At 39.2% G+C, this 20582-nt stretch overlaps 1 protein-coding gene across 6 annotated transcripts in view; it reads left to right on the forward strand.

Annotated features, from left to right (window-relative positions):
* Positions 1 to 20582, forward strand: part of LOC131075948 (alpha-mannosidase) — a 318620-nt gene that overhangs the window by 78388 nt on the left and 219650 nt on the right. For 5 of the 6 annotated variants that reach the window (XM_058012933.2, XM_058012930.2, XM_058012932.2 and 2 more), the window contains exons 6-8: positions 14586 to 14672; positions 14749 to 14820; positions 15051 to 15164. In XM_058012933.2, the coding sequence (XP_057868916.2) occupies positions 14586 to 14672; positions 14749 to 14820; positions 15051 to 15164 (273 nt within the window). The remainder of the gene's footprint in view (positions 1 to 14585; positions 14673 to 14748; positions 14821 to 15050; positions 15165 to 20582) is intronic. The other variant, XM_058012931.2, reaches the window with a different exon arrangement.

A 20582-nucleotide genomic window follows, 5' to 3' on the forward strand; every position in this document is an offset into this window, starting at 1 on the left:
CTTTGATTGACTTCCCACTCCTATGCTTCAAAACAAAGGTGTAACTTTGCAAATATTCTACCCATCTAATGTCTGTGTTTCAACTTACTCCGACTGTTCAAATACTGTAAGGCTTGATGGCTAGTATACATTACAAATTCCTTAGGCAATAGGTAATGTCTCCATTTCTTCGAGGCTTGAACTATGGCATAAAATTGCTGATCATACACTGAATATCTTCTTCTGGCATCATTGAACTTCTCACTGAAATAAGCTACTGCTCTCCCTTCTTGACTCAATACTGCTCCAATTGCATTCCCGCTCGCATCACAGTCTAGTTGAAATACTTTGTTGAAATCCGGTAAATTTAACACAGGCTGTTCAGTCACTTTCTGCTTCAATAATTCAAAACTTTTACTTGCTCCAGTGGTCCATTTGAATTCTTTCCTATCTCCTCTCATTGTCTCAGTCATAGGGCTATAAACTGAACTGAAATTTATGATAAACTTTCGGTAGAAACTGGCCAATCCATGGAATGATCTTACCTCTCCAATGCTTTCCGGTGTAGGCCATTCAACAATCGCTCTTACCTTCTCAGGGTCCATCTTCAATCCATCCGTCGATATCACAAATCCCAAATAGACTAATTTTTCCTTCATGAAAGTACACTTCTGAAGATTTATCAGCAACTTTTCTTCTCTCAACCTCTGCAAAACTTGTCTTAAATGCAACAAATGCTCTTCCTTTGTCTTATTGAAGATCGGAATGTCATCCAAATATACAATAACAAACTTGCCCAAAAATTTCTTCAATACCTCATTCATCAATCTCATGATAGTACTTGGTGCATTAGTCAACGCAAAAGGCATCACCAACCATTCATACAATCCTTCGTTTGTCTTGAATGTTGTCTTCCATTCATCTCCTTTTCTGATTCTGATTTGATGATATCCACTCTTCAGGTCTATCTTTGTTTAGTATTTGGCTCCACTCAAACAATCCATTATGTCATCTATCCTCGGCAAAGGAAACTGGTACTTTACTGTGATCTTGTTTATTGCTTTGGAGTCAGTACACATCCTCCATTCTCCATTCTTCTTAGGTGTTGACACTGCTGGTGTTGCACAGGGACTCAAACTTTCTCTTATCGGAGCTTTCTTCAACAATTCCCGCACTTGTCTATTCAACTCTTCATTCTCTGCCGGTGTCATCCGATGTGCAACTTTGTTAGGCAAAGTAGCTCTGGGAATCAGGTCCATGCAATGACTGATACTCCTCATAGGTGGTAATCTATCAGGCACATTATCTGAAATGATGTCTTCATATTCTGTCAGCAACTCTTTTATTTCCTTCGGTTGTTCTTCTTCATGTTCTAGGTTCTCTTAGGAACTAAAGAAAAACACACATTTGCATGTCTCATTCCATCGAGGAATTTCCTTCCATCCACCAAACAGATTCTAGCATTCGTACGGACTTCACTCTTCAAAGGTTCCTCGAAGGGTAACAAGGTTTGCTTTATCCCGTTTGCTACAATAGTGTATATGTTCTTTCTCCCATCATGTATTGCTTGTCTATCAAATTGCCAAGGTCTACCCAACAAAAGGTGACAAATATCCATAGGCATAATATCACACAAAACTTCATTATGATAATTCCAAATTTTCAATTTCACCAAACATTGCTCACTTACTAACAACTTATGATCATCTTGAATCCATGCTATCTGATAGGGCTTAGGGTGTTTCAATCTTTCCAACTTCAATTTATTCACCATTTCTTCTGAAACAAGATTATCTGAACTACCACTATCAATGGCAATTTTACAACACTTATCGGATACCTTACATCTAGTTTTGAACAAATTTCTCCTCTGCAGGGGCTCTTCATCTTCTCCAGTATGACACAAAGAGCTCATCATCATCAACAGTTCTCCATCTTCCGGCTTGTTAGGTGATGCGGTGGGGCTTTCTTCCATCAATGCTGTTCTCCCAGTATTCTCTATCTTTTTACATTTGAAAGCATGATGCCCTTCCCCCCACACTTAAAACAAGTACCTTTAAACACTCTCTTGTCTTCTATCATCTTTTCCAAAACCCTAATTCCAGTAACCATCAGGTTCTCTTCTTCAGTAGAAATTTCTGTCATCCTTTCGGTATGAACTGCCATCTTTGCTTACTTCCTTGTCCTTGTTCTGATCTATACACGTTCCTCTTCCTCCGAAATATCATCTTCCTCCTTGAAATCTTGCTTTGGAAAATCTTCCACCTCTACCTCTCTGTCTCTGCTCATGTCTTTTGTTCAACTTCTCTTCTGCTTTCAAGGCATACTAGTATGCTTCTTCGAGACTCTGCAACTTGATCAAACTGAGTCCATCTTGTATAGACATCTGCAATCCATTCAAATATCTCGCAACTTGTTCAACCTCATCATCGACATGTCCCGATCTAATATTCATCTTGTAGAATGCTTTGGTATACTCCATTACACTAGACTCTTTCTACTTCAAGATCTGTAACTTCCGAAATAGATTTACTTGATAATCCACTGGCATAAACTTCGACTTTAACTTAGCAACCATCCGCTCCCATGATTTGATCTTCTCTTTACCTCTTCTTTGTCTATCAACTTGCAAATGTTCCCACCAAAGAGCTGCATGACCTTTCAACCGGGTACAGGCATACTTCACCTTCCTTTCTTCTGCGGTGTTATCAAAATCAAAATACTTCTCCATCTCCGAGATCCAATCCATTAATTCATCCGAATCCAATCTTCCATCATACTCCGGTGGGGTAAAATGTCGTTTAGTATTCGCCCTACTCAAAACCCTCAAAAACCTCTCTTCATTTGGATCGATTGTTGGTGGATTTGCTACTTGTTCTGTAGGTGCTTCTTCTTCTTCATCTTTGCTCACATCTTCAATAGGTCAGGCTCTTCTCTGGGCTGTCTCAACGGCTTCCAACCGGGTTGCAATTCCTCTCAACATTTCCATCACAACAGGGTCTGCATTCCCACGTGCTCCACCATTTCTATTTCCTCTTCGCGCCATCTTCACGCTAGTCCTCTGTAGCTACAGGTCGGATCCATAGTCCGCCACCCTACAAGAAAATTCTTAGGACAACGCAATCTCCGGAATGATATCTCGCTCTGATACCGCTTGATGTAGTCACCGGTTAGGAGGGACCTCAAAGAGATCAATCTGAACCGGGCAGCAAGAGTAAACACAACGGAAACAAGAGGATATGATGGAGGTAATGCAGAACTGAGTGAATTAGATCATGAAAACTGATTACAGACAACCGGTAACATCCGGGTTACAAGATTCGGCTCACTGGCCTGCTACATACATGCTCAATTATAGAATTGGTTAACTCCGGACCTCTAAATCTTAAGATATGCCTTCTATATTCTATCTAATTGAATTCTAATGCTCAATTACAATGATTTATATGATCCAAGGAGATTCGGTCGGCCCAAAAGGGATCAAATGCCGAAGAACAAGATCAAACGTGTAAAACCAACAGGTCGGCTTCGCCAAAGAGATTCCTTCGGAAAATCCAAAGGATGAAGTGCAGATCAAAGGGAAGGTCGGTTACATGCCAAGGAGCATCGAGATCAACGAACGGAAGCTCCGCAAGCTATGAAAAGGGTCTGCAAGATTTGCCAATGCAAATAGGTCCAATCGGTTTTGGTGCCAGAAAACTGTCTCGAAATCTGGAATCGATAACTTGCCTATAAATGATCCAAACACTCCGCGGTTTAGGAATAAGGAAGATGATCATGTCCTCAAGCAAAATCCAGCTCCACAAGATCCGGTGAGCCAATGCAAGAAAATACAATAAGAAATGCTGAAACTGTAAAACGGAAAACAAATTGAAAAGGAAATGGTTTTGGTTGATGCAAGATTGCCAAGAACCGGTGATGCTCCTGCATCAGTGAATCACCATGGAGTTTATTACAGCCGTCAAGCATATGGAGTTTATTGTAGCCATGTCTTTATTTTTAGTTAGCTAAGTCCAGCAGTTGTATACAAAAGAATAATAAACAATTACGAAGATCAAAGACATTGTTAGGGTTTTTAGTGTAGGAGGCAAAACAGTTCACATTGTCTCAGAGCATTATACTCATGAGCATGATATGACTGTCATATGTCTTTCTTGGGCTGTTATAACAATAGACTTTAGCAAGAAAGAGATATGATTGTAGTTGAAATACATTTTTTGCAATCATTCTGAAGAATACAAATTAAGAACCAGTCATATAGCAGATCATACCACATAAAATTCAGGGGATTGTCAGAGCAGTATCTTTCATACAGTGATTTAGAAGGCTAACAGAGTCTTCATGCCTTTCAAGAGAATAACATAGTCAAACACTCAAAAATTTATATTCATTGAACATGTGGTTTTGGGTGAATGAATAAGATCATAAACCAAAGCAAAGCCCTAGGTCTCAGATTACGAGACAATGTAGCAAGATAAGTTCAATCTAGCTCCTAAGATGGTGTTAGGATATCATAAGATAGTCTGTTTGGTAAAATAACAGTTATAAGCCTTAATAGCAGTCATACGTTCCTTCAAAGCATAAAGATTGACAAATGACTTCAAAGAGGCAACAAATCATCAAGAAACAGTGAGCACAAATGATAAAGATCAGAAATGTAATAGATCTAGAACATGGAGTCCTTACCACGAGTTTCCCTGCAGAGAAAATCATCAAAACGACAGCGACTATGTGTGCCTTAAAGCTTCAAACCCTCATGGCAGCTTCATATAGCAGAAGGAAGAGAATATCAAATGTCAAAGAGAATAATGAGTGGCTAGGGTTTTCATTTAACCTAAAAAGGCCCATGGAACTTAGGCATTTGTGGCCTTTTTTTAAAAAGGAACAAAATATATTATAGGCCAATTAATATATATTGTGGACTAGGACTTGCAAGTGTATGCTTTGTAATATTTTACCTTATGCATGCCACGACGGGGTCTTTATAACCTGTTTTTGTTTTGACTCTTTAAGTGTTCGATTTCTCTTGTAATTTTGCATTTTGCTGGAAATGTAAAGCACTTGACTAGTGATGTTTTATAAATCACCAAGTGAAGGTTGCTATTTTTAAAATGCAAGAAGAAAAGATGGATTGTTGTTTCAGCCAAGTGTCAAAAGATACTTAATCAATTATGCCAAGTATATAGGGCATGTGTGGCTAAGATATAGGGGAGTTTGAATTAGTTTGAAGACATGTGGAGGGCATATAGGGGAGTTTGTTTTCTTTTGAGGGCAATTAAGAGTGTTTTGAGGACATTTTTATAATTCATTATGTTTGACAAAGTCAATATTGACTTTTTCATCTATTTGAAGCTCTTTTGGAAGAGATCTAATGGCTAGATTTTAGGGTTTATGGTTGAATTCGACCATGGAGGTTAAGCCCCTATTTTTCGTGTAACTGATTGGGAAAAAGCATAAGTATGGTCTTAACTTCATTTTTGGAGTTAGTTCTTACTTGTTATCTTATGCTGCTTGTAATTTTTCCGAGTTCTTGAGTAGAATATTAGAGTTTGTAACTCATTTCAGTGACTAATACAGTATTTCAACACCATTTTTAGAGTAAAAGCTTCTCCTTCTCAATCTTTTTCTGAAATTGTGTACTTAGTATTTGATGCAATATTTTTGTGATATCTTTATCCTTATAATTGTATCTCAAAGGTAGTACCTTTATGCAGAAGAAGTGTGTTTACATTTGCAGGTTATGAGTTGTGTTAGTAATGCAATCAGTCTGAATTGTGAGAGAAATATTTTTCCTCCTTTTAAAGTTGTGCATGCTTAACCTTCTTATAAATTATTATTGCAAGTATACGAGTTTTGAGTTGTATAGGAATAAGTTTTATTACTGAAATTCTGTGATTGTAATCTGTGAAGGTTCATAACATCATTTGGTGCATCACCTTTAGACTTAGGTTTCATTTACATGTTTGTTCTTCTTTACCCTTTTCTCTACATAATCATTAGAATAGTTAAAATTAGGTGATAAACCAGCTAGGAGTCGGCCTCATCAGAAGATTCACTCCATAATTCAAAGGATACCGACAACCTTAGGAGTGTTTCCATGTTTCACCAGAAAGCTAAGTTTTGCAACTTAGTAAGGGTGCATTTTCAGGTGATAACAAGATCGTTGAGAAAACAATTTCTATATTAATTTTGGCAGAGTTTCAGCAACAATCCTTAAGCTTCTTACAAAAATGGGAGTGAGCAAGATCCCTTTAAAGACTTTGAAAAACTGGATGAATGGCCAGGATTTAATCCATTGAATGACCCAGATTTATCTCCAAAAAACATGCCCCCATACCTAGTAAAGGATACATTTCACATCCCAGCTAATTCTACAACTACCAACAATTAAATCCCTTCAAAAAAAGAAATTTGTGGAGCTCAAGGCATAAAAAGGTGATTTTCTTGTTGAGGAAATAACTATCTTTGGGCATTGTGTTTTATCTTTTTTTTTCCCCAAAATAGATGTTTCTTCTACAATATAAAATCTTTATTACCATCTAAATAGTTTTTCCAAATATCTTGGCCTGCTGGCCGCTCTGCTTGTATGAATTTATGGAATTTTCGTTGGATTTCCATTAGCTCTTGATTGGAGGGTACGATAATGCTATTAAACCGGAATTTATTGGCTTCACTTTTGCTGTCCACCCTCATGAGCTCTTTGTTCCAATATAGCCTGTTGGATTTATATGTGCTCATTGCAACGCATAGTCTGTTGGAAGTTTCCATTTCGCCCACGAAAAATGGGCTTTTTTCATCCCGGAGCTGACTTTTCCAGAGGATTCTTAAATTGTCAATGTTCATCTGCGGATTTTTATCACCAATCATTTTCTCTAGAAGTAAGGAGCAATTCTCCCTGACATATTCAATGGCATCCTCACATAATTTCTAGTCGTGATTAATAGTGACAATAACATCCCTCTTGAATGTTCGGGTTTGAAACCACTCCAAAGTTTGCAATGAGAGATAAAATGTCCAAGATGTTAAAATGATCTCATGCATTCCTCTTTTATAACTTCTCGAGGAACTTTCAAGAAATTATAATTTAAAATTCACCTTTATTAAAATAATCACCTTTTGGCCCCATAAAGTGACTTTATTTTGTTTCTACTTTTTATTTTTTTTAATTTAGTTACTTTATAAAAATTAATCAAACAAAGTAACCTGCAACAACTTAAGGCAACTTAATTTAATTAATTAAAAATAATCCCTTCTTTAATTCTCCGAATTACATTATGTGAATAAAATAGGCTAATGACATTTCACCGAATGCCTAAGTTTTTGATTAAAGCAAAAACAGGTTTTGAAGGGACCCAAAACGACATTACAATAATCTATTAAGTTGTCCTTTACAATATTTACAAATAATATTAAGATTAACTTAAAGAATAGTACCCCCTTGGATCACTTCTCTAATGACATAGGATTGGCCCTCTTTTTAAACACCACATTAGTTGTCCTTTTTAAATGTTAAAACATAAAATGATGTTGGACAAACTAAAATTATTATTTTAAAATTGTTTCCTGTACCTTAACCCACAAGCCTACCAAAACTAAAATAATAGGCTTAGGTGTTCTTGAATATAGTTGCATAGTTACAAGACTCGGACTCGGCTCAGACTCGGTAAGCTGACTTTTGACTTGGAACCCGGACTTGGCAAAGACTCGACCAAGACTCGGCTAATTGAAAAACCCAAGAAATTCAAAGATTTTTAACGATTTTAAACTTCTTTCATGCATTTTTTAATAAATAAACCTCAAAAACACAATAATCCCATCAAATAGAAACTACTTTGAACACACACAAGTTTACATTCATCGCATAAGTATAAATGCAAATTTTAGGCTTGAGCTGAAGGAAATAAGCTAAACTAAATAATACATTATAAATATAAATAGTGTCAAATGTCTACAAAAGTCATGGAATATAAAATCCATGGCATCAAAAGTTCAAAGCATATATCAACATAAAAGCTAGAGCCTAGAAGTCTAAGGCTCAGAGGACCCAATACATTCTATTTTAATTTTTAAAGTTATAGTGCTCCTCTGAGCCTTAGACTTCAGAGGAGCATTGTAACCATAGATGGACTACTCGCCGAAAACTCGGCGAGTAGCAAAAACTCGCCGAGTTTTTGGGCCTGGCGAGTAGATTTGACTTCTACTCGCCCAAAAACTCGGCATGCAAAATCTGTTCCTTCAATTGAGAACCAGGAACAAGATATACCCTGCTTTTGTAGTAGATGACATCATCAACCACACTGTACTTGTCATCCAGTCCCAATCCATCCATGACCTCACAAGCATGCTGATCTTTGGAATACTCAACTAAAAGTTGAGACTTCCAATCTGTTGAAATCTCACTTAATGAGCATAGGGCAGCAAGTGATGGTCTTCTAGAAAGTGCATCAGCAACAGTATTGTTCTTTCCTTTAATGAATTCGATGTCAAAATCATAAGCCTAAATCTTGGTTACCCATTTTTGCTGACGATCATTGAGCTTTGTCTGATCAAGGAAATATTTTAGACTGTTGTGGTCAGTTCTTACCACGAATTTGCTGCCAACAAGATACTGTTTGAATTTGGCTAATGCATGCATAATAGCCAACATTTCCTTATCATATGTAGAATACAACCTCTCATTATCATATGTAGAATACAACCTCTCATTATGTATGTTTTGCATCAAAACCGCCCCTATGCCCACGCCTGAAGCATCACACTCAAGTACAAATGGCTACGAGAAGTCAGGGAGTGCCAAGATCGAACAAGTGCTCATAACCTCCTTGAGTCTGTCAAAGACCCCTTGTGCCTGTTCTGTCCATCTGAAAGCCCCCTTCTTCGTGAGATCGGTCAAAGGTGCTGCTAACTGTGAAAAACCTCTCACGAACCTCCTGTAATAAGCACATAAGCCAAGGAATCCACGTAACTCGATGATATTCCTGGGGGAGGGCCAATCTCGGATTGCCTGAATCTTCTCCTCATCCACTTGCCCCAAATATAAGATCTTTGTAAGTCCAAATTCACATTTGGACAACTTAGCAAATAGAGACTGACTCTCCATAATGCTAAGTACCTCCTCAAGGTGCCTGATATGATCCTCCCATGTATGGTTGTAAATCAATATATCATCAAAAAATACTAGAACCGATTTCCTCAACTGCTTGTTGAAGATATGGTTCATGCATGACTGAAAAGTAGCCAGTGCATTGGTAAGGCCAAAAGGCATCACCAAGAACTCATAATGCCCATAATGACAGCGGAAGGCAGTCTTGTGTACGTCCTCAGCTCGTACACGAATCTGATGATAGCCCGAACAAAGATCAATCTTGGAGAAGTAGATGGCTCCATGAAGCTCATCCAACAACTCATCAATGCATGGAATAGGATATTTGTTCTTGATTGTCTTCTTGTTCAATGCCCTGTAATCTATACACATCCGCAGTGTCCCATCCTTCTTCTTCACAAGCACCACAAAAGAAGCAAAGGGACTAGAGCTAGGGCGAATGAAGCCCATGTCCAACAGCTCATGAATAGTCTTCTCAATCTCATCCTTATATGCTCTAGGATGACGATATGGAGTGGTAATTACTGGCTTAGCTTTGTCCTCCATCTCTATCCCATGCTCAAACCCTCTATCCGGAGGTACACAAGGAGGTATGTCACCAAAAACTTTGCCATGCTGGTCCATAATCAACTGAATATCAACATGAAATGTCCTGCCATCCTGAGGTGTAGGTGTCTTGGACTTCACAAAACAACATGTAGCCCAAATCACATCATCATGTCTGATGATAGACTCCATCCTACGCGAAGACACCTCTTTAGGCCCACCATCTAAAGCTGCCCTCAAAATGACCTTCTTCCCTCCAGACAAGAACTCTAACTACATGCGATGGTGATCAATAATATATCTCCCAATACCTTGTAACCACTGCATGCCCAAAACCACATCATAGTCCTCCAAGGGTAGCACATAGAAGTCATTTGTTAAGGTATAATCCCCCATCTGAATGCTAAGTTGTGGAATCCGCTTAGTACAGCCCAAAACTGCACCATCCGCAACCTTCACTCCAAAACCATCAAACACCTCAGACTGTAACCCACACCTCTCAACTAACTTCTGATCAATAAAGTTGTGCATGGCCCCTGTATCTATTAAGCTCATGACTCGCTGGCCTTGCACTGTACCTTTCAACCGAAAGGCATGAAATCTAGGATAACTGGAAAGGGTGGCCATAGTCACTTTGGCTGCCGCCAATGGCTCAGGGATGTCTATCTCCAACTGCGGCTGCTCCTGCCTAGTCTCCTCCGTACTGTCTTTAGTGTCAGTGTCTGGTATCTCCTCATCCCCAAACTCGGATATTACCTCAATCAAATGAACCTTGCCATTGCCCATACAACGGTGCCCGTGCTCCCAAGGCTCTTTGCAGGAGAAGCATAGTTTCCTCCTTCTTAGATCATTTTGTTTCTCCTGGTCCATCCTGGGAGGTCTAGCTGTCTGTCCATCTCTAAACTGTGAGGTATTGGCCTTCTGTGGAGGCCGTGAGTCCCTAAACGGCTTCTTATCTGTCTGAAAGAAGTAGGAGTGGTGTCGAGTCTCAATGTCACATCTATGGCTTCCTTGAGAGTGGCTGGCTTGAAAGCACGTACCCATCCCTTAAGCCTGTCCTGTAGTCCCTTAATGAATAAAATTACACTGCGCCTCTGAGGCATATCAGGTACCATAACTGCAATACGCTGGAACTCATTAACATACGCCTTTGCATGCCCAGTCTGTCTCAGATGTGCCAACTCCTTGTAATAGAGCTCTGTGTCCCTACGGTCAAACCTACAAATGAGGCGCTCAGTGAACTCTGCACAGGAGTGGACCATGGCGCGGTTCTGGGTGACCAACCTGTGGTGCCACCAGTCATAGGCAACCCCATCTAAATGCAAGACAACAAATTGAATAGCATCACGCTCAGGCATGGGTCTCAGTGATAGATATATATCCAGCTTGTGCACCCATGCTCGTGCACTCGTACCACTAGTTCCATCAAATGTAGCCAATGTGATCTTCCCAGTAGCTCTACTGAGGTCATAGTTCTGCTGCTGAGGCCTATAACCCCGTCTCCTCTGAACCTGGCGGTATCTCTACGCTGTGCACAATATTGAGGAAAAGGAAAAACATCCCTAACCTCTGGGGGTAGGGCTCTCCACTCATCTGTAGCCGCCCTGACTCAATCCTAAAGTTCCACCTCTGGTGGCTCTACCTGTACCGGCTGCTCACCTGGTATAAACCGAGGAAGTAATGGTCTATCCCTAACTGGTGTATGATGTCTCTCACGCCTAGGGGAATGATGAGAGCTCCCAGCTGATGTATGAGATCCATGACTATGTTGGCTTCCAGCCACAGACATTGATCTACTCCGTCTGCCTCTGTGTCTATCCACTTCCAACCGCTCGAGGGTAACTTGTATTCTCTCTAAGGTCTTGACAATCCTGGGTTGGGTAGTGATGAGGGTCCTCATCAGCTCTCTCTCTCTTGTCTGTCTTCCTCAGCCTGATTTACTCCGACGCCCACTTGTTCATCTGCCATAATAGGTTCCTGTTCTCTTCCACACTCATGCTTGTACTGAGCTCTTCTGTGGGTATAATATCTGTATATGTCACTTCTTCTCGGATGCATAGAAAAAAGAAAGCTTAACCCCACAGGCTGGCAGGCAAATAGCTCTGATACCATTGAAAGATCCCAAATGGATCCTTTTGCTGTTGCTGCTGTAAATTCTTAATTAAACATACTATATTTTTGTAATTTTCCGGGGATCTTATAGAATAGACAGAAGTTGCAGAAAGGGATTGTTTCTTTTTGGGTTTTGATGTTATAAGTAAAGTAATTGATAAAGAGCAACAACTGTGAAATAAAACAGTAAACAATGTTCATATGTAAGAACACTTAAGCAATCTGAAAGTACTGCAAATCATACCAGGCAAATAACCTAGTTTTGTATTCAGCAAGAATCCATACATTTATTTGGAGCTGTTCTCAATCTGGATTGAAGCCAGATGGAGGAATATTACTGGCAACGAACAAGGAAGACCAAATAAGCTGAATACAACCCTTCAAGCCAACATACAAACAAGGCGTGGTTGCAAAGGAGGCGTGGAAGCTGCTGCAAATCACGTGCCAGTTGAAATAGACTAGCCGCCCTATTGAAACCCCCAATATGCACGCTGAATCTTCAGGTCAAGAAGATGTGTCTTCTACCTCTGACAATCTCTGTGCAATCCTGGATAAATCCACTGTCAACTCCTGCTGAGGGCTACGTCCCAACAAGCTCAGACCTGGGGTTTGCGTCCCAGACCAAAATCACTCTTCCAGAGCAATTCCCAAATTCGTAAGTTTCAAAATGATCAAAGATACTATCAATTAGGTTTTCATCTCCTTATAACTCATTTCCCTTTGCAAGTCGAACCATAAAGAATAATAAAGCTTGCGCTTTATAATTAAAGTGACACTTTCCCAATTATGGCGTCAAACTATAGAAAAATATCACTTTATTGTGAATAAATAGCTTCAAGCATCCAAAAAGACTCTGGGAGGTGAGAATCATGTAGCAATGTTCAAGACCTTTCCAACGAGCTATAACACATAGGCATATCAAACCAGATGAAGCCAAAAACCCCTTATTACTCCGAAATGGCTATATACATAGCCTTATTTTAATTTATTTAATTGCTAACTTAGGAAATATTTAAATATATTAAAATATTTCCATAGATCCAATAATAGCCCAAAATAACCAACCAAACATGAATTTGACTTTGTCACCTATCTGTGACTGATGTCGGACAAGATGGGCCAACTGGCAGTCCCATCCATAAAATCCAGGGATGCTCCTAGAAACTAGGAAACACACCCAATCTTCCTGAAACTGTAACCATGGTATGGTCTCGTGGAACCTCAAATATGGAAACTGCCACAACCTCCTAAAAAGCAGGGAATCTCCCTAAAATCAAGGAACTGCTCCCAACGGCCCATAACCTGCCTGAAACACCAACTCCGGATATTGAATACCCTGTGTGAGTCTCTATCCACCATTGCCAGACTACGAGACCCCCATAATAGGCTAACTCACATGTCTCTACTAGACAAACTAAAGAGGGGACATGGCACAGTTAGTATCCAATATCGTGTGAGAAGGAATGTCTCTGGAAGTGAAGAATGTTGCAGACAAATGAGCAGTGCAGATCTTAATTTGTTCGTAAAACCAAAAAGAATTGCTCTATGTTGTTATATGGAGTCTAATCAGACTCGAAGGTTAAATTTTCCCTTTTATCGGCATAGTTTCCCCCCAAATTATTTAACGGGGGTTTGGGGGCAGCACCCCCAAGATGGGGTCAAGAGGCAATACCTCTTGCGGGGTTTTATTATTTTATCATGCGTCGGGAGTTATTTTTCTATAAACTATGAACTATAAATTTTTTTTGGCTTTTCTTAACCTTGCTGGGCAGCATAGTCTAGGGCTCGAGACTCTACAAGTCTGCTGAGTCTGGCAGACTCGGCAAGTCTGCTAAGACCCGGCCAGACTCGTCTAAGTCCAAGTCCAGGTTCACCTGGCCTCAGTAGAGGCGACCTGCCTTGGGACTCGCCTAGTTTTGCCAAGACTTTGTGAGTATTGTAACTATGTATAGTTGGTCCAAAAAGGGGACATGACTAAAGATATGGTCAACAGTTTCCTCTTTCTTATTATATTGTTAGATGCAATTTTATAGCAGATCTACCCATACTTGTAGTTCATCATTTGATAATTTCCCTAAATGAAATAAACTGCACTTCATTATTTTCTAGCATGCTTATAGTTAAAGGAATTCTCTAAGAAAACTTGTAACATTTAGATAGCTTCCTGCATGAGTGTGAAGCTGTAGAAATAACTTCGTAAGGCCTTTTTGAGGTAGACAGTTTCCCCTTTCAGGCAAATAATTACTATAATTTCATTTTTTTCAAGTCACCTTTTCTTTAGAAATCACAATTTTGAATTTTTCTTGAGTGTTCTTGTAGGTTACTTGCCTTCAATTTTGCAAATTTGGATCTAATTAGAAGATTCCTTCCTCTTGGTATGATTTGGTGTATATTTAAAACTCTCAAATCTCTCACATTTATCTGAGAGGTAAGTTCAACAATCAATAAGCATAAATACAAACTTAAATTAGATAGCTGAAGTAATTTTTTGTGTTTCAAAATCAATTTATATGATCAATGATTTTTCCCCTACGTATAATTTCATCCAACCATTTTAAGTATTTTTTCATTTGGGAGATAGTTTATGGTGTATAATTTTGTCTTTTATCTAAATGGTGGCTACTTTTGTGACTAACTAGATTTTCTTGGGGGGTCATCTCACCATTATGTGTCTTTTCTTCTCCTTTATTCTAAGCCAAATGGAATTTATGTGGACTGATTTACTAATTTTTCGTTATGTTTGTAGCTGTTATATGTTTTATATTTAATGGATTCTCTTCATAGCTTATTTAGTGGGAATATATTGGAATTTTTGAATCATGGGTTGACATTTTGTCTATTACAGATTTTCACATCTATATTTCCTGAGGGCTATGGTCCTCCTGATGGTTTCTACTTTGATGTGAATGAAGAATCATCAATTCCTGTTCAGGTTTATCTTTTAAAACTTGTTAATAGGATTACTAAGAGTCTTCAATTACTAATATCTTACATACTATAAACTGTAGGATGATCCCCTACTTTTTGATTACAATGTTCAAGAACGAGTTAATGATTTTGTGAATGCAGCAATAATACAGGTATCTCAAACCTTTCGTTGCTCAAGATCTCATTTTTAATGATTTAAAACTAATATAGTTTATTAGTGGATTTGAATTCAAAATTTCAAATTAGGATAATGATCCTTTCAATTCAAATTAGTGTTGACATTCATTTTTATTCCAATACATAAATGATTGTTTTGTCAAGGACAATATGGATTTAGTGATTGCTTCTTATTCTAATTATTATTTTTCCAAAAAATTATCAGGCAAATGTTACTCGCACAAATCATATCATGTGGACCATGGGCACTGATTTCCAATATCAATATGCAAAATCTTGGTTTAAAGAAATGGACAAGCTTATTCATTATGTAAACAAGGTACTGTTGTTCTTGGCAATTATTATTTTTCCAAATTATGAGCTGGCAAATGTTACTTGAACAAATCATATTATGTGGACCATGGCCACTGTTTCTAATATCAAATGCAAATTCTTGGTTTAAAGAAATGGACAAGCTTATTCTTTATTCCTTATATAAACAAGGTATTATTGTTTTTGGCAATGTTTGTGACATATTTGGTTGTTGTAGGGTATATATATATATATATATATATATATATATAGGCAAATTGCTACCTAGGGTAGCACCCTTTATATTAAAACTTTAAAAAGGTATGTAAAATCAGCAACAAAGAGAGGAGAGTAGAATCCTAATCGCCTCTATAACCTCCTAGGCCCTCTCTAGCTGCAAATCTAGGAATAAGCTCCCATTTACAGACATCATTATTCAAAATTTTCCAAATTGTACCTACCAAGACCGTTGTAATATCCCGGATAATTTTTTGTTTGTTTTTAAGTGCAATAAGAATTACCAATCAGCACATAACCCGTTAAGGTTAGAAAACATAATCTCAAAGCTTGCTGAAAATGCAGCCCTTCCACTTTCTGATCACCAAGTGCCCAATGTGGGAAGGTGAGAGCATACGGTGATAAGGGGTTCTTTAGCTCACAAATCTGTTGGAAATGATAAAGCAAATACAAAACTGGGCATAAAGCCAACGCCTTCCGCTTATCTAGCAGGAAAGCAAGGAAGTGGCGGTGAACTAGCCAAGCAAACAATACTGCAGACACAAATCACTCTACCGCAATATTTCAGCTGGAGGACTGAATTACAAATTACTCAACTCAACCACTTATGCAGCGGGAGGACCATTACAACCAACATCACTCGACCGCTTATGCATCGGGAGGACTGAATTACAATGTATTAGATGTAGGCGGCAAGCTAGCCTCTTCCACTTTTCAGTGGGATAAGAGATTACAATCTGTTGACGTGTCTGAAATCGCATTGCTGCAAACTCCATACGGCCAACGCAGAATAGAATAAACTTGCTGAGTATCCTATCCTCTCTTGAGATAAGGAAATCCCTAGTGCTATTTTCTACGTTTGATCAAAGGGGACAACCTCAAGGTTTCGTTTGTTAGGTCTTGACTGCGGGATTGCTCAGTGGTTTGATGTGTTTTTGCTGGAAACACAAGGGGACTTACTGTAAGATAGGTAATTGCTGGATAAGTTCCCTAGAATTTTAATGGTCTTTCTTATGAAATGGTGTTAGTCGGGTCGATACTATTTTCAGCAGGACTGCAGATTTTCTTGGTAAAAAAAGGGAAAAAGGAGGGATAGGGAGAGAGAGAGAGATACAAAAAATATAAATTTTAACTAAGATAACAAATTCAGTAAACAGACAGACACCTCCAAATAACTAGACTAAGCATTACCAGCCATTTAAGTACAATACTTGCATCAATCTAGTGCGATCTTCAAGGGAAAATTGAATTTTCATGCTATCAAATACAACATCAGAACTTTAACATTCATTCAATGAGCATTCAATAACCGAACTAAGCATATGAAAGGTTCAGATGAACCATGCGGAAGGAAAGACAATCAGCCATTCCCTAATGGTGTGAACAGCGAGGATTCTATCAGATATTTATCTGAAAATGCTATATAAAGGAAAGAAACATGACGAAAAAATTCTAAATTAATGAAGAAGGAGACCATGCACTCACAAGGAAATTTGAAACAGTCTTAACTTTGCATTAAATTTTGTAAATTTCGCCAGAGCTTCAGCAACAATCCAAGAACTTCTTACAAAAATAAGGGAAAACCAGTCCCTTAAATAGGCTTAAAAAATGGATGAATGGCCAAGATTTAATCTAAACAAGTGGTCCAGATTCATCCATAAAACATGGCAACCCATACCCATAAATGGGAGGCAAATATCAACAACAACCCCAAAGGGAGTAATAACTAGGCAAAAAGGTAATTAGAACTTATCCAAAATAATCCAAAAGGTGCATACACATAAAGTTTTACATTTAGTTGACTTGGAAGTCAAACATGACCCTTTGGCCAAAAAGTGCACTTTCAAGATTTAAAAGGAAAAAGTACTTTTTCTTTTCCAGTTTCATACCCTTTTACCAGGAATTGATCCTCTCCATGCAAATATTCTTGCCAAAGGTCTCGACTTGCTACACGTTCCTCGCGAACATACCTCTGGAACCTAATGCACAACTAGAACAACAAACCGAAGTGAGGCATAGGGGGATGATGAATTTTATACTACATGCTTTCCAGATAATGATCTATCTGTTTCAAACTGTCCTGCTAGTTGGACCGATTAGCCTCAAAACTCAAGATATCAGAGTGTAATTTACTAGCAAAATCTAGGTCCTCTGTAGAGTAGGCGACCTTGTCTATTTTTAATCTATCCTCCCAGTCTGGATGGATTACAGGATTAGACAGACTATTTTGCCAACCCAAAACCATGGATCGGAGGATTACTCCACCAAGGTCCCTTGTGTTTCCCAGAATTTTTTTTAATGTCTCTTGCTCTTTGTTAATGGTGGCCTTTGTGTCATTCTTCATGCTGATAGTCCAGTACCATTCTTTAAAAATGTTGACGTCGTGGGGGTCCAAGATGTCAGACAATGTAGGAATTTGCGGATGGGTCCAGAAGAGAGCCGTCACGAGGGGAAGAGTTGTAGTAACGGCTTCATGAATTATGAGGCATTCCCGCTTCATCTCGTACAATTTGACCACAACGATTTCCCGGTGGTGGGCCATTTTCTTTACATCCTTAATGATTAGCTCCCCCTTCTCCTTGAGACTTTGAATCCATTCCTTGACGGCCTTTGCAGTATCCAGTACTCCTTCAAATTCTGTAATGGTCCTCTATGCCAAGGCTGCCGGGGGCATGTGGGATTCGGAAGTATCGTGTAAAGGTCTCAGGAGTTGATCGATGTATCCCTCGGCTTGCTCAGCACGAGCCCGATACATGTCCTTTTCAGCTGTTATCTCTTCAAGTTGCCTGAGCATGTTCTGTACTGAATCCTTGAATTCCTTCTTTTCCTGTTCCTTAGTGGCTCGTCCGATGGGGACAATCGTGATGCTATAATCTGCCAGTGTAATCTGATCTGCTGGCTTGTCTACAAACGGGCTGGCAATGTGAAGAGTGCGGTTTCTTTGCTCATCTTTAGTCATTCTAGAATATGCCTTGGGTCTTTTCTTCCCCTTAGCTTTAGCTTGGTCTATGCGTGAGAAGATGTCCTCCAAATCGATAGGTGATTTGGTGGTGGCCTTGCGCTGGGCTCTGGCAATTAACCATTCTTGAGGTACAGCCTTGGCTGATGCTATGGTTAAATTTGCACTCCGTTCTTTGATGTTTTCAGCCGACTCATCACAAATTTGCAGTTGTTCCGTTATCGGAGGGGTGGAGGAGGTGTCAAGTTCCTTGCTTGCAGCTGAATTTTCTCCCACTTCACTGAACAATTGTCTGGTGCCTTCGTGTGATGGTTGCTTTTCAGTCCTTTCAAGCTCACGGGTCTCATCTGTCCTTTGCTCTCCTTTAATGGTAGAGTCATCTTTGGTAGTATTATGGAGTAGCAATTCATGGCGGCTCTATTGGGTAGGTTCACGCACTTTGATCCCCTGAATGGATGGAATCTCTCCTTCCTCAATTTGGTTACCCAGCTCGGCTGATTCAATAGCTGAGTGTGGATGTTGTCGCTTATAATCTGGGCCCAGTCAAACTTGGACTTCCCAGTGAAGACTTGCTCTGTGAAATAAAACATCCACTCTTTAAAGTAGTTGGATTTAGGAAGTCCCATAACCCTGCTGAGCAATGTGACCATATCCCCATGCTCATTGTGAAAGTCACTTCTTGGTTTTTTTTCCCAATTCTGACGCTTGGAGGTCTTCTCTCCTTGTACCACTCTTCGTTCATTAGTGTTCTGCACTTGGCGGGATTCATATCATACACCCCCTGTGCTTCGTCCATAGTTGTTGTTATAGGGTTGTTTGGAAAGGGAATGTTAAATGCATCACCAATGGCCTTAAGAGTGAAGTTGGCAAGGGTCATGTTCTCAAGGAGCACCAATCTGGAACCTGGCTAGTAATTTCGGGCAGCTTCTACCACTAACTCAATTTTGCACTGTTGGAGGAAATCCCGCTGCTTGGGCGATGCCACTTTCCACCATTTGTCTGGGCCTGCCATAGGCGTAAGGGGAGAAGACTCGAATCTTGAAATTTTGGATATCGATATGGCCTAGGTCAGTATCACCGACATTGTCCCAGACACTCTGAACTTTTGACTCCCTCAATCCCCCTCTTTGATATTGGTACTTCATCCTTTCGACTCGGCAAGTGATATCTAATTTGGATGCTTGCGATGTCTTGGCTATAGCGGGCGTCTTTGATGATTTCATCGCCGATTTAGGCATTTATCCTGCACAGCCGGATGCAGATTACGAGGCAATATAAAAGAAGTAAGGCGGGTTAGATAGAGAATATACCAGTGTTCAAGGACTAACTCAAAAAATTGAATTGGAAACAACGTGATATTGCTAGCTAAAAGCTTGATTGATTTAAACCAAAGTATTTATGAAGCTTTTGATCGCGAATTTATACTTAAGCATTTTCGGGATTAATTTTCAAAATGGACAAAGCTTGAGAAACTTTCCTAAGTTTGAAAATGCATTTTCTAGCTGATTCTTAGGAGTAAGTTCTGATTTCAACTGCTTTGCATGACGCCTTACAAGCAGAAAAAAGATGCGAATTTTGAAGATTTAAGCATTTTAATCAATTTTTTGCACAGACATCCATCCAATTTGTAAATATTTCAGATGATTGAGAGAGACAAAGCGTACTTACCTGGTGAAAATGGACAGCGAGAAATTGCCCGATTTGTCATGCAAGAACGGATGGATAGTTCTGCAAATTTTAAATGGGAGAGTCTGCAATTTTGAATTCCAACGGTTAACTTTCTAATTCCAATTTTCGCGGCTGCGGTTTGAAAAGAATTTGCAATTTTGAGTTTTAGACTTAGCGATTTTTCACCTTGGACAAAATGGTAATTGAACTTGAATGTTTGGAAGGGTTAATGTCAGCGTTTTTACCTTGGATGCAAATTGTGCTTTCTGGCTCCACCTTTCAAACCTTACGCGATCCTCTCTCACGCGATTTTACCTTAACTTCGGCGGAATGAGGGAACTTTAAAACTTCAGACACTTCGCTGTTTCATCCTCCAAATCGTGAACTTCGGCGGTATGAGGATTTTTGTAGACTTTTAAACTTCACATCTTCATCCCCCAAATTGCGAACTTCGGCGGTATGAGGGTTTTTAAATTTCGAATTCCTTATATTTGCCTTACGCGTTGCGACTTTTCCCTAGATGGCGAATTTCGGACCTTATGAGGAGTTTGCGAGCAATGCGAACTTTATGGTCATTTTCCA

This window comes from Cryptomeria japonica, chromosome 9 (assembly GCF_030272615.1).
Source record: "Cryptomeria japonica chromosome 9, Sugi_1.0, whole genome shotgun sequence".
Lineage (NCBI taxonomy): Eukaryota > Viridiplantae > Streptophyta > Pinopsida > Cupressales > Cupressaceae > Cryptomeria > Cryptomeria japonica.